Source organism: Lepidochelys olivacea (assembly GCF_965140295.1).
Source record: "Lepidochelys olivacea isolate rLepOli2 genome assembly, chromosome: 6".
Classification (NCBI taxonomy): Eukaryota; Metazoa; Chordata; order Testudines; family Cheloniidae; genus Lepidochelys; species Lepidochelys olivacea.
Genome location: NC_140416.1, coordinates 33279456 through 33294774, shown reverse-complemented (window position 1 = coordinate 33294774; position 15319 = coordinate 33279456). Strand labels below are relative to the sequence as shown.

Below are 15319 nucleotides of genomic sequence, written 5' to 3'. Positions count from 1 at the left end.
TTGCAATATCCTCTCAGCAACCTGACTAATTCCTCCCTTCCTACTTTACTCTTTTCAGTTAAACTACTGACTGTTTTCGCCTGTGTTTTAAGGCGAGGTGAAGTCAACTTGATGTTATTTCTTCATTTGTACTCCAGCATTATCAAAGAGGTTAGAATTCCACTGAAGATAGTTTTCAGAGTAGCAGCCATGTTAGTCTGTATTCACAAAAAGAAAAGGAGTACTTGTGGCACCTTAGAGACTAACAAATTTATTTGAGCATAAGCTTTCATGAGCATCCGATGAAGCGAGCTGTAGCTCACGAAAGCTTATGCTCAAATAAATTTGTTAGTCTCTAAGGTGCCACAAGTACTCCTTTTCTTTTTACTAAGGATAGCGTTAGATAATAATGCAGAGTCAGCAAGGAGTTTTGCTGTTTATCAAGGGAGTCAAGACTGAAGACTATGTTCTAAAGAAGAAGTTTATTACAATCAGCTCACTCACCATCCTGGAATAGGAGAATATTACAACTTATATCATCGATATCATGATAAAATGAATGTGTTCTTTTTAACATAGAGCAGTGCACTAAGTAAGATTCTGTCTACAAAGGGAGAAATGTAGAATCTGTGACATTTCTCAAAAAGTTTAAGGAGGAACAAGTTAACACCTGCAAATGAAGCTGTCTTTTGGCCTACAAGTGTCACGCCCTGTGGAACTGGACACAATCCTAAAAAGTAGTTTAGGATGTCACCTCCTTTGTAGAAGATGTGGGCTGGCCATAGTTAGGCATTGGACAATATGAAAATCATAAAGGTTAGACACTGATGATGCTGAAAATTGAGAATCCTCACAATTTTTGTTTCCTGAGAAAATACTATCCAGTGTATCTTTGTGAAAACGTGCTCAGCAGTTGATTAAAATTACAGGTTTTGTGGCACTTCGGAGTAAATAGCATATGGAAATTAATGGTTCTTGCTGGAAATGACCAATATTTCAGTCATTCAAATTTTGCATCACGTCTATGTTCTCTTCTCTTAGATATTCTATTTTAGCCATATATTTTGTAAAAATCCTTGGGCTGACAGCATTCTATCACCAAGTAACTCAACCTATTGCAAGCTGGAGGTTTGTTTAATGGTCTCTAATTCGTATCTTTGTTTCCACTAAAGGATATGATATTTCTTTATAGCTATTTTATACTTAAAGCAACCCAACTTCTCAGAAATCATTGGAACCTGGTACTAAGCCTATAGTTGTTCTCTTGTAATTTTATTCCCTGTTACACACAAAATGTTGTATTTCCTTCGAAGCTAGAAATATACCATTATTCATTGCATGGAGAAAAATACTGGCATGGGACAGGGATAAGGAAGTTACTTGCCTTATGGTAACTGGAGGTTCTTCAAGATGCACATTCTCTATCTGTATTCCACTGTGGAACAAACATGTGCTCCATGTGCCCCAAGTCAGACTACTTTGGAAGCAGTGTCCGTTGGCATGCACCTGGTGCCCTTACCCTCGGGCCTCCAAATGAGGAATTAAAGGGCATTTCGGCCAACCGCCTTTCTAGTTCCTTCTTTACCACAAATCCAAGTGAGGTCTGAAGCACAGGGACCACACATCACAAATAACCTCCAGTTACTACCAGAAATCTCCTCCTCCTCTTTGAGCCCTGATCCCTATGTGTATTCTACTGAGTGACTGACGAGCAATACTCAAGAAGGAGGAAAGGGCAAGGCTGCAGGCAGCAGAGCAGCTTGAAGGACTGCTGTCCCAAAGGATCCTTCAGCAGCAGAGTACTGTACTTGAGCATAATATCTCGCAAAATATGTATGGGAGTCCATGTCACTGCTTTACAAATGTCAACCAGATATACTTCCTGAAGAAATGCTGTAGATGTTGCTTTTGCTCTTGGTAGAATAAGCCCTCAGACCCTTGTGATGGAGGAAGGTGAGAAAATTGACAGTAAGATGCAACCAGAAATCCACTTCATGATCCTCAGAGGAGACAGTTTGACCTCGGACTTTTTCCTCCATAGAGAAAAAGAGTAGGAGATTTTCTAAATCAATTGTGTCTTTTGTACATAGAAGGTTGGGATCAACAGGGCTCCCAATTGACCTACCTTCCTGGCTGAGGTGATAGCCACAAGGAATGCAACTTTCATAAATAAATGAGAAGTGGAACATGTAGCTAATGGGTTGAAGGGAAGCTTTGACAGAGCTTACAGCACAAGGTTCAAATGAGGGGCAGGCTTCCTTTCTGGTGGAAAGGTTCTAATTAGGTCCTTTAAGAATCTGATAGTCAAGGGGTGAGTGAAAACCAAGTAACCATCAGATGGCACATACTGCCTGCTGCCAGGTGGACTCGTACAAAACTCATGGAAATGCCATCCATTTTGAGAAAAAGACGACAGTCCAAAATTGAGGGAATATCCTCTTACTTGGGCTTCTGACATGCCCTGATGGAGAAACGCTTCCATTTGGCTGAACAGGATTTCCTACTGAAGCTTTCTGCTGTTAAGGACCGTTTGTAGGGATTCCAAACAGGAAAGTTCTAGGTGTTGATGGCCATCCAAAAACCAAGCTGTAGGCTGAAGCATATTGGGGTTGGGATGCTTGATTCTGCCCCTCTCCTGGGTCAAGAGATCAGAAAATGATTGGATGCCAGCAGGATAACAGCCACTGGAAGTACGGGAACCAAAACTGTCTGGGCCAATATGGGTCAATGAGGATGACTCTTGCCGTGTCTTGATGAATTTTCTAAGGTAGGATCAGTAAAGAAGGAAAGGTGTAGCTCAGATGACCCAATGATAAAAGAAGGAGAGCATCACCCTGAGAGCGTAGACCTAGAGCACCTCTGGAGCAACGCACGTTGCATTTCTTCTTCGTTTGGGAGCTGAACAGAACTGAGTGAAAATGTCGTCTACTACTGACTTGTGCAATTCCCATTCGTGATAGATGGCAAAACGCCTGAAAGTAACATAAGCAGAGTCTGGCAAAAGGGATAACGTAAATGCATGAAGCCGTTTTTTCGTCTTAGCGTGCCTGCTCGTGTCGATTCCATTCTAGGTGACTCACAAACATGAACACTATGGTAACAATTCCTTCCAGAGTAACAGCTTCTCTAACATGCTCTGTCTTGCTTGATTTTCACAATACTCTGTGGATTAACGGCTCCGTAGAGAAGGCATACATCAGAGCCCCCGACCATGGGAGCAGGAAAGCATCTGAAAGGGACCCTCTGTCGGCCCCCTGAATTGAACAGGCACTTTCTGTTTTGCCTGGATGCAAACAAGTTCACCTGACTACCTCTGGATGGAGTGACCACTTGTGGTGATAAGGTCCTGCTGAGGCGATCTGGTTGCTAAAGTGTTTCTGGTTGCTAAACACAGAAGTTCCAGAGCCTGAGGGCTTCTTGGCAAAGGATGAAGACCGGGCTCCACCTTGCCTGTTGATGTAGAACACAGCAGTGGTATGGTTAGTCAGGACCTGAACCACTCTGCCTTTTATATGAGGCAGGAAAGCTTGACGGGCCAATCGTACCACTCTGAGCACCCTGAAATTTATGCGTAAGGAGCAATTGCAACTTGACCAACAACTTTGCATACAGAGATTGCCCAGCTCGGCTCCCCATCCCAGAGCCGAAGCATCAGAGACCAGGTTGATTGATGGGGACATGGCTGCGAAGGGGACTCTCTCCAGCCCCAATGTGGGGTCCAATCACAAAGTGAGCAACGACAGTATGTGGTCCGGAATCTTGACTACCTGGTTTATGTTGTGTCTGTTGGCAACGTAGACTGGCGCCAGCCACATCTGGAAGGGACTCAGATGGAGCTGTGCATGCTGGACTACGTAAGTGCAGGCTGCCATGTGGCCCAACAGCCTCAAGCACGTGTGAGCATTGGAGAGAGGGTGGGCTTGCATATGTGAAATTAGGTCTGAAATAGCACAGAATCAGGCTTTGGGGAGGATGGCTCTGGCCAGAGTAGAGTTGAGGACCGCTCCTACAAACTCCAAGTGCTGCACCAGAATTAACATTGATTTCTTCTCATTTATCAATAGACCTAGATCGCGATACTGGAGCAATCAGACTGATGTGCCCCCGCACCTGATGCCGAGACCAGTGCTTGATCAGCCAGTCATTGAGGTCTGGGTAAATCTGAACGTCCCGACACCTCAGGTAAGCGGCCACTGGTGCCATGCATTTTGTAAACACTCTCAGGGCTGATGAGAGACCAAAGGGCAGCGCCGTGAATTGAAAATGGTGCTAGCCCAACACAAAGCAGAGGACACATCTGTGTCCTGGGAAAATGGAAAATCTGAAGGTGGCATATCAGTCTCCCAGATCCAGGGAAGGGATGGAGGAGGCCAGGGAGACCATGCTAAACTTCAACTTCTCGAGATGCCTGTTGAGGCTAAACAGGTCCACGTCTTAAGCCCCATTTTGCTTTCGGGATTAGGAGATATCGGAAGTAGAATCCTTTCCCCTTCATATTCCAAGGGACCTCCTTCATCACTCCCAGCTGTAGGAGGTTTTCTACCTCCTGCGCAAGCAGCTGCTCATGAGAAAGGCCCATGAAGAGGAACTGGCGAAGGGGGGTGGGAGGCAGGGACAGTCGAGAACTATAGGGTGTAGCCCAAGGACATTGCGTTGCGCACCCAATGGTCAGATGTCGCTCACAACCCTGCCGACTGGAAGAGGCATAGGCAGGTGAGGAAAAAACAGGAGGATGGAGCCAGGTACTTGACTGGGGTGCCGTCCCCTATCGCACCTTCAAAATGCTCATCTTTCGCCCCTGTGGTGTTTTGAAGGGCTGGGTTGAGCAGGCAATCGCGAGGACGAAGGGCAGTGTCACTTATTCTCCTGTAGGTCCCCTGCCGGGAAGACCCCCAGGACTGAGGTGGAGGAGGCAGAGGAGGCCAGAACTGCTTTCTGGCCTGCTGTGAAGTGTGGAGGCCCGGTGACCGCAGGGTGGCCCAGGAGTCTTTAATGCCATGCAACCTTGCGTCAGTGAACTCAGAGAAGAGCCCCGCGCCCTCATACAGGAGATCCTGGATGGTGGCCTACTTCTCTTGGGATAGCCCCAAAGATTATGACCAAGAACAGCACCTCATGGCCCCTGCCTAGGCAACCACCCTGGCAGCCAAGTCTGTAGCTTCCCACGACAATGAGGGTGCCCTTTGCCACCACTTAGCTCTCCTCCAGGATCAGTGCAAACTCATGTGCCAGGTCCTATGGAAAGGCCTCCCTGCACTTGATAAGGGAGTCCCATAAATTAAAATTGTACCTGCCCAACAGGGCTTGGTGGTTGGATACCCAGAATTGTAGGCTGGCTGTCGAATAAATATTTCTGCCTAAGAGGTCTAGGTGTTTGGGGTCTTCATTTTTTGGTGTGCCGCTCATTTGTCTCTCGTTAACTGTGGACACGACCAGCATCCCCACTGATGGATGTGTATAGAGATATTCAAACCCCTTTGTGGGGACGAAATACTTCTTTAGGACCCCGGGTGGACAGGTAGTGCAAGGCAGGCCAGGGTGGAGGATGATACGAGATTGAACAAGCTGTCTGATTGCTCCTCCGACTCCTCAATTTTGAGGTTTAAGTTGGTAGCCATCCTTTTAAGGAGAGCTTGGTGCTCCTAAAAGTCGTCGGGGGGACAGCTAATCCCGGAGGGCATGGCCACCGCTTCAGCTGGTGACAAAGACGATGAGGGCATCACCAGGGGAGGGGCGAGTTCCCCTTCCCTTTCTGGAGATGGCTCCTTGGGTGTTGGTGCCCATTAAGTTGTCCCCGTGGTGGAAGTATGGGACCGGCATCCCACAAGGGTTCCAACATGGCCACTGACCAGGCCACTGTCCCTGTTGCCATGCCACTGATGCTGTGCTGGTCTCACTGGCCAACAGGGATTTGTACCCCCTTGGCAATGGGCTGAACCCTGGCTCCAACTCGGAGCAGTCCCCTTCTGGTGCCCACGGAGGGGCTGTGGAGGCCTGCGTGTGCTGGCTAACTCTCATTGGAGACTGGTGTTTAGAGGGCAGGGATCGCCACCTGTCCCTCAAGCAGTACCGAGGCAGCAGAGATCAGTGCTGCAATGGTGAGCGGTCCTGCACCAGCGAGGACCAGTGCCTAGCAGGCTGCCTGGGTGATAAAGATCTGCACGAAGGTGATCTTGGGAGGCTGGTTGGTATCCAGGAGCATGGGTCTTGGTGCTTCAGTTCCAGCAATCTGTGCCTCGTGGAAGAAGAGCTCGGCACTGGGGACCTGGGCCTTCTAGCCAGCGACCAGGGTTGCAGGACCAGTGTTCTAGGCCATGGACAAACATCTGTGATCCGGGGACCGATGGTGCTCCCCTGCCCTTTGGGGAGGTCCCATGACTGGCTTGCCTTGGGGCTGCAGGGCCTTAGCCACTTCTGGCACCTGGCATAAAATCTGCAGTGCCCGTAGGCCCACCACTCCTTTGGCTGCACGGGTCATCTCGGACAACGAAGGTCCCTGTAGAAGCCGGGATCCCCTACCACTCCCAGGAGTTGGAGGCGAATCCCTGGCTGGGCTAGGAGGGTCCAACCTTAGCAGTACTCCCCTGTAGCTCCAGAGTGGGCATGTGTCCTGAACTAGCTCCTTTGCCCAGAGCCCCCTTCTCCTCCTTGGAAGGTGCTGGGGAGCCCTTTTTCTTCTGACAGTTCTTGGGCACCGGCAAGGGGGAACGGTGCTGGGAGAATCCCAGTGCTGGTGGGGCACTCTGCACCGATGTTGAGGTGCCAGGAGCGGAATCCCATCGGGAGGGCTCCGATGCTGGGCATAGCGCAGCCTCCATCAGGAAGGCTCTCTAGCAGAAGTCCATCTCCTTTTGGGTTCTGGGACAAAAGTTTTTGCAAATCCTGCACTTATCCTTTATATGGTATTCCTTCAACAGCTGCTGTGAGGGTCACTGATAGGCACTGGCCTGTTGCATGACAAACATGGCTTAAAGCCCAGGGAACGGGGCATGCCCCGGTCCAGGGCAAAGTTCCAGCTGGACTCTAACCTCTAAACTAACAACTAACACTTACTTAAAATGCAGTCATTGAAACAATGGTATTGAAGTAGCTAGACTAATAAGCAAGCAAGGAATAGTACAATTCTGAAGTTGCAAAATGGCCTTTTTTGTCTAAAAATATGACCGAGCTCAAAATTCACTATACAAGTCCAAAATATATCTAAAACCATCAATGTAAGTTCTTTTAATTAAATTCCAAGGGGTCAATTCAAACTGATATTTTGCGGTTCTCTTCACTATGTTTGCTGCTAATTTCCTTGACTGCGTAATCTTGCTCATAGCTGTTCTAATTGATTGACTTTCTGGTCAATTTTATGCAGTCTAAAATTTCACCCAGCAGGAAAGGATTAAGGGAAACTGATGATTGTCTAGCTTTCCTTCTAATACAGTTACAATGGCAGAATGTTATTACATAGGCCAGATTTTCAATCCGTTCCCCACATACATATGCTCAACTTTGCATGCACACACAACTGAGTACTGAATGCTCTATCACCCGTACTGAGGTGATGGAATTCATCAACTGCATATGCAGGTGACAGCCATGCATCTACAAATAGATGGGACTGCCACCTGTAACATAGATGCACACGTTAAGATATACTGGCCCGCTTCTCAACCACGTAGCAAGTACAGCCAAGAACACTTTTTCAACCTGCACCTGGAGAGAAAAATGCAACTTCTTCTCTTTGATGAAGACCGTCATGCAGTTATTCATGTTGCCATTGACGCCATTAAGAAACTGAAGCTGAAGACCATTACACCAGTGCTTTGGAATCTGTATTGACTGCCAAATAAGTTTCTTGGTGGAATTCACAGTGCTGATTTTAACAAAGACCTAAATGGTTTGTGACATGTTTCCCACAAGACCACCTCTCTCCCAATGCCATACTGCTCCTGTTGAGATCAGAGACACTTAAGATAAAGCTCCCTTGTTACTGGGTCTGACCCTTCATTATATACCGTGCAAACAATCCCTAGTGGGGCACCTAAGTGCTAGCACAAATAAATGGAAGTAGGCAATTGAGAGCACTCTCCCCATAAGGGATCACTGCTTCTGGATTTTACTTACTCTGGTTCACCAGAGTCCAAATCTGTCAACCAGCAGGCCCATCTTATCCCCTAGGTATTTATGGCAGGGAGGGTGTTGAGAATTGCAGAGATCTATGTGAGGTGGAAAGGTTTCTAATCTGTTGGTACTGGAAAAGCAATCCATTATGCTTGTGGGGGGAGAGGGCGCTAAATTAAATTATTTCAGGAGATCTAAAGTCCTGGTAGACACCTATTTTTTATATCAATATAAAAATAAATGAATATTCGGTATGGCTAAATTTAGTTCTAATACCAGCTGTCAGAATCTTTAAACAATTTTGAATGTTTTCCAGCACAGAAACTGATCTATCTTCCCTTTGTGGCAATGGACTGGGGTTACACTAGATCTTTACTTTCTTTAAAAATATAGCTTTGAAATCACAAGCCAATTTAATCTCTGCAGTAATTTCACCGATTCTTATTCTAAAAAAAAACCTCTATTCTGACTGATTAGGTGGTAGTATATTTTGTGTAGCTATTACTGCTGTTTTGGGTACATTTCCACAATGGACCATATCTCCCTGGATTTTAAAAGGAAAGGAAAAAACATGGACTAATCTTCATATGTTGGTTCTTCCCACAATTTGATATTTTAAAAACAAGCTTCTACTTTACAGAGCTTTCAGACACTGTCGCACCCCCTTTTCCCCCTCCCCGGTGTTCTGGTGCTGAATGGAATCTCCTTGTTTAAAGTATTTGAAAAATATCTACACATAGAAGAGAAAGAGCTTCTGAAGGCCTATGGGTTCTGGTTATACCAACAAGTCAAAGAACAAACCTTTCAGTGAAACCTATCAAACAGACACTCCTGTCCTGATACCATGAAATATCACACTGGCAAGTGAGAAAATTTTAAAAGGATAAAGAGTAACTACAAAAGTAAATTGCACTTCTACTTTGCCTCATGTTTAAAAATTACTTAAGCTCATAATAAAAAAATCAGGTCTAACAAACATAGCAATTAGAACCCCATATACACTCTAAAAAGCCTTCCTACTCTGAAATTAACATTTTTAGTCAAAAAAAACCACACACACTTACTTGCATTTCTTGTCGGATCCTTCAGTCTATATATAAGCATATATGCATTTGTGGAGCTAGTAGGGAAAATATTTTTAAGAATATCAGTATCTGACTTGGAAGCCAAAATAAAATACTTTTATTAAATTTATTAATACCATAAATAGCCGTATATGGCAACTGTAATACTGTGTATTAATTCAGTAATCACAAATATTGTTTTTAAACATGAAATTCATACTATTGCTAGAAGTTCTCAAATTGTCATCAATTATTAGAATTATTTTATATAAACATATTATACCATTTTTGCCATAATGTGGCATGCAAAAGGTTTGGCTGGTTTATATCAATATTAAAAAAGAAGTACTAGAGAGATACTAACCTAGCAAAAGCACTGGAATAATAGCCTCTGCTTCCAGAGGCCCCACCATATGTTTTCTTAATATCTTCTTGGGTTATCTAGTAGCAAAAACATTTTTTTTTAAAAAAAAAGTTCATTCTTTGTCAAGTAACAATAGTCAGTGAGCATTTATTGGAAAAACTGACAATCATACTAAACTCATAACTATTTTACATTTGTTTCTTTTTATTTTCTAAATGAGCAAGAAAATAAAAGTTGTGTGTCTAAAAGTGATTAGGTCTCCCTTTTAGGTGGAAAATAAAGATCCTTAAACTTTTTTGAAGTGTGAGTTTCTTGAACAAATTTTAATATGCATTATAAGAAACATGACAGCAAATACAGTCTTTCAACTTCCATACACTTCTATAGCATGATTTAAAAATTCATATGAAAATTCAAGTAAATATATTCAATGTAGAAAATCCCAGAAGGCACATTTCCTAGTAGATAAGAGTTCAAAGAAGGTCATACTTCAAAGAATCAGTCCCAAGTGGAAAAATGTGTGTAGACAAAAAGCAAGTTGTAAGCTCTCTTAAAACATGTTGGGTCAGCTACCAAAAAAACCCTAATAACTACAAGTGATGGATTTGCCTGATTTAAAATGGTAAGGTAACAGGATGGCTTTGCTTAAGCTACACCTCAAATTCAATATTGTATGTGTGTGTACACATACATCCCCCATAGACTTGGTCGGTTCTGAGAGCATCCACAAGCATCACCATCATAACTTTTGTAAGTGTTTTGGTCGTAAGGCTACTAAATTCTTTTTAGGGACAGAAATCTAGGATAAAATCCTTACTCAATGGGAATTCCGCCATTGACTTCAAGTGGAGCTCTTGTCAGTCAAACAATAATGGAGATTTATAGTTACATTTAGCATAGAAACACAGGACTGGAAGGGACTTCGAGAGGTCATCTAGTCCAGTCCCCTGCACTCATGGCAGGATTAAGTATTATCTAGACCATCCCTGACAGGTGTGTGTAACATGCTCTTAAAAATCTCTGATGCTGGAGACTCCACAACCTCCTAGGCAATTTATTCCAGTGCTTAGCCACCCTGACAGTTAGGAAGTTTTCCTAACGTCCAACCTAAAGCTCCCTTGCTGCAATTTACACCCATTGCTTCTTAGAACCATAGAAGAATAATAGAAGATTAGGGTTGGAAGGGACCTCAGGAGGTCATCTAGTCCAACCCCCTGTTCAAAGCAGGACCAACACCAACTAAATCATCCCAGCCAGGGCCTTAAACTTCTACGGATGGAGATTCCACCACCTCCCTAGGTAACCCATTCCACTGCTTCACCACCCTCCTAGAGAAATAGTTTTTCCTAATTGCCAACCTAGACCTTCCCCACTGCAACTTGAGACCATTGCTCCTTGTTCTGTCATCTGCCACCACTGAAAACAGCCTAGCTCCATCCTCTCTGAACACCCCCCCACCCCTTTCAGGTAGTTGAAGGCTGCTATCACATCCCCCCTCGCTCTTCTCTTCTGCAGACTAAATAAGCCCAGTTCCCTCAGCCTCTTCTCATAAGTCCACAGCCCCCTAACCATTTTCACTGCCTTCCACTGGACTCTCTCCAATTTGTCCACATCCTTTCTGTAGTGGGGGGCCCAAAACTGGATGCAATACTCCAGATGTGGCCTCACCACTGCCGAATAGAGGGGAATAATCACTTCCCTCTATCTGCTGGCAACATTCCTACTAAAGCAGCCCAATATGCCATTAGCTTTCTTGACAACAAGGGCACACTGTTGACTCATATCCAGCTTCTCATCCATTAATTCCTAGGTCCTTTTCTGCAGAACTGCCGCTTAGCCAGTCGGTCCCCAGGCTGTAGCAATGCATGGGATTCTTCCCTCCTAAGCGCAGGACTCTGCACTTATCCTTGTTGAACCTCAGATTTCTTTTGGCCCAATCCTCCAATTTGTCTAGGTCACTCTGAATCCTATCCCTAGCCTTCAGCATATCTACCTCTCACCCCAGTTTAGTGTCATCTGCGAACTTGCTGAGGGTGCAATCCATTCCATCATCCAGATCATTAATGAAGATGTTGAACAAAACCAGCACCAGGATGGACCCCTGGGGCACTCCACTTGATACTGGCTGCCAGCTACGCATCGAGCCATTGATCAATACCAGTTGAGCCCACCGATCTAACCAGCTTTCTATCCATCTTATAGACCTATTCTTGTCTTATCCTCAGAGATTAAGAAGAACAATTCTCTCTCCTCCTTGTAACAACCTTTTATGTACTTGAAAACTTATGTCCCCTCTCAGTCTTTTGTTTTCCAGACTAAACATAAGTCATATTTTCTAGACCTTTAATAATTTTTGTTGCTCTTCTCTGCACTTTCTGAAATGTGGCGCCCAGAACTGCACTCAATACTCCAGCTGAGGCCTAATCAGCGCAGAGTAGAGTGGAAGAATTACGTCTCATGTCTTGCTTACAACATTCTTGCTAATACATCCCAGAATGATGTTCGCTTTTTTCCGCATCATGGTTACACTGTCAACTCATATTTAGTTTGTTGTCCACTATGACCCCCAGATCCTTCTCCGCAGTACTCCTTCCTAGGCAGTCATTTCCCATTTTGTATGTGTGCAACTGATTGTTCTTTCCTAGGTGGAGTACTTTGCCTTTGTTTGTATTGAATTTCATCCTATTTACTTCAGACCATTTCTCCAGTTGGTCCAGATCATTTTGAATTTTAACCCTATCCTGCAAAGCACTTGCAACCCCTCCCATTTTGGTATCGTCCACAAACTTTATAAGTGTACTCTTTATGCCATTATCTAAATCACTGATGAAGATACTGAACAGAACCGACCCCTGCGGGACCCCACTTGTTATGCCCTTTCCAGCATCACTGTGAACTACTCATAACTACTCTCTGGGAACGGTTTTCCAACCAGTTTTGCACCCATCTTATAGTAGCGCCATCTAGGTTGCATTTCCCTAGTTTATGAGATGGTCATGGACACTATATCAAAAGCTTTACTTAGGTCAAGACATATGAAGCTTTGGAGCAGGATAGGATTAACACCACTACCTTTGAATTATGGCAGAACTATCATTAACTCTTTGAGCAAGCAAGAAGTTGCCCTTGTCTATTTTAAAGGGGAAGGCATAAAACTAAAGCTGCCAAGGCTTTCACATTTAATAGGAGACTTCCATTCCTACAAGACTTTCCCTCCCTTAATCATCTGGACACCTTATGGAAGTTCACCAGAACCATCCTCAAAGTCTTTACAGGAAGACAGTGCAAGGACCATGCACTTTTCTCCCAGGGTCAGGGAACAGTTCCTTAAGAGAAGAGAGATGGGAATGTTAGACTTCTCAAAATCTTTAGCCAGAAAGAATATGTTCTATTTTCTTTTGTATAGAGGTGGTATGGAAGAAGGGGGACAGTAAATAAAAAGAGAGCAAAATTAGCCTAAAAAACTGAAGATTTCTATTAAACAGGATAAAGCAGCATGGAGAAGCCATAACATGTCCTGATCAGCTGAAGCAGGTAGCCTTGCCTCTTCCCATATCCGGAAATCTCTCATATTGCTTGAGAATTAATAACAGCACCCAATGAACTTCCTATATTGCACAGACAGTGACTGACAGACCTTGTTGCAGGCAGAAGACCTGCTCAGAGGAGCAAACAAACTGCCAATGGGGTGGGGGCACCATGATAGCAAGTACTGTAGAATGAGCCTACAATGAAGACTTGTAGAGTGCTACCACAAAGAATGCACCATTATTTCCTAGCTATTTGGTTTGCATTGCTACCTCCATTTCTTGATCCAATAGTGAAACAACAGGCAAAGAAGGGGAGGGAGGGGAAAGGGATTTAAAAAAAAAAAACACACACACACATTTAGAAGGCATTCTTCCCTCAAAGAGAAATATCTTAGGTCCTCACAGATCCAGACAGGCTAAATCATGCAGTCTGCACTGATGGTGGCTGGAAATATGAGAAGACTTAATATATGAAAAATTAAAATAATCACATGTATCATTCTTCATATGAAAAGATTTTGCAAAAGCACTTAACATTCAAATTAAGTAATGAATTATACACACGAACAAGTTGAGGCTAGATGATGAGAAGCTGAAAAAGCGATATAAACTAAATTCAAAGTCTATGCACTGTAACTTCACAAATATGCACATTACTTCAAATACAACAAGTGAGAGTCATGAACAATAATAAAATCTCATTGTTTCATTTATGGGGAAAACAAAGCAGCAAATATTACTTTACCTTGCTGACATGTTGATCATTGAAGCTATACCACTGCTCATCATTAAAAGATTTTATGCAGGCATAGTAATGGCCACCAGCAGCACTTCCTGAATGGACCATTACAGAGAAGAGTTCATACAGTAAAGAATTCTAGAGAAGAAAAATAGATAAATCAAAGTAAGGAACAGAGAACTTGTAATAAGTCATTCTGACAAACTGCACCTGCGTTATTTAAAAAAGTTTCTCAATTGTGTATAGTTACATGAAAAATAACTATGGAAACAATTGTGCATAGACCTCTCCACAAGTACTATTCTGCATTATTAGTAGAATTACAATAGCGCCCAGAGGCCCCAACCAAGATCAGAGCCCCATTGTGCTAGGCGCTGTGAGAAAAAGCATAATAAGAGACAATAAGCTCTTTGAGGGTGGGGACTATCTAAAAAACAGGAAAGACAAAGGAAGTATTATCTTCATTTTACTAATGTGGAAGAGAGAAACGGAAAGAGGAGTGACTTGTCCAAGGTCACAGAGACAGGTCTAAGTCCTAGTCAACTGCCTTAAAACCACAGGACCACCCTTCCTTCCTATACAGATGCTGAATATGAACGCAGATACAAAATATAAAATTTTATCCCTACCTTACTTACAATATATTCTCCTTATCCAAAAAAAACAGAGGGAGTATGAACCTGGCATTAAAAATTAATAAAAATAATTTTCAGAGAAAAAACTAATCTGATGTTAAGGATGGGAAAGTTTCACTAACTCAAAAGAAAAAATAATACGGTACAGTTTAAAAAATGTGAATAGTGCCAACCCAGGAAATTAAGCCCAAATTAAATTTATAAACTCCACAAACATCTGAACGTACAGACTTTCACAGTTAAGTTGACTCAACAACTTTAACTCTGCGCAGGCTTATTTCACCTTAACTATGGAAGCAACTGCTTTCTTTCTAATATTTAGCATAGACAAGGCACTTATCTTCAATGTAATTTACAAACTTTAATCCTCATAATACTTGTGAGGCATTACTGTTAAAAACAATTTTCTTATGTCAGACAGTTAACATCCACACTTTACACATGGGGAAATTGAGACAAATAGGTACAGTGACTTGCCTACAGTCACAAACCATGTCAGAGCATGGATTAAAGTATTGACGATTAGACCATTACACTACCTTTCTTCTCTGTACACTTTCAATCAATGTGTAATGAAGGCCAAAAAGTAGTTTCCTTTTTTGGGGGGGGTATCTTTAAAACTTAATTCTGTGTTATAAAATTTGGACTGGGGCATGGCGGGAAAAGAGTGGGGACCTCTATAGAACCAGAAACAAAAGTATGTGATTTCCTTCATCATTAGTCCGAAGGCTCAAGAGTCTGAAATAGTAAGAACTTATGTAGCATTTTCCATTGAAGGCTTTTCTTTTCACAAACATGAATTTATTAATCCCCAACTTCCTGCTGAGGTAGGGTAAACCTCTCCATTTTACACATGGAAACACAGAAGCACAGAAAGATGAAATTACTTGGCCAAAATG

The 15319-nt window shown here is 43.3% G+C and overlaps 1 protein-coding gene across 3 annotated transcripts in view; it reads right to left on the bottom strand.

The window, feature by feature from the left end:
- The window catches only part of USP47 (ubiquitin specific peptidase 47), an 89491-nt gene that overhangs the window by 27370 nt on the left and 46802 nt on the right, over positions 1 to 15319 (bottom strand). For all 3 annotated transcript variants that reach the window (XM_084631938.1, XM_084631939.1, XM_084631940.1), the window contains 3 exons: positions 13792 to 13923; positions 9517 to 9593; positions 9153 to 9208 (listed from right to left, as the gene is read on the bottom strand). In XM_084631938.1, the coding sequence (XP_084488064.1) occupies positions 9153 to 9208; positions 9517 to 9593; positions 13792 to 13923 (265 nt within the window). The remainder of the gene's footprint in view (positions 1 to 9152; positions 9209 to 9516; positions 9594 to 13791; positions 13924 to 15319) is intronic.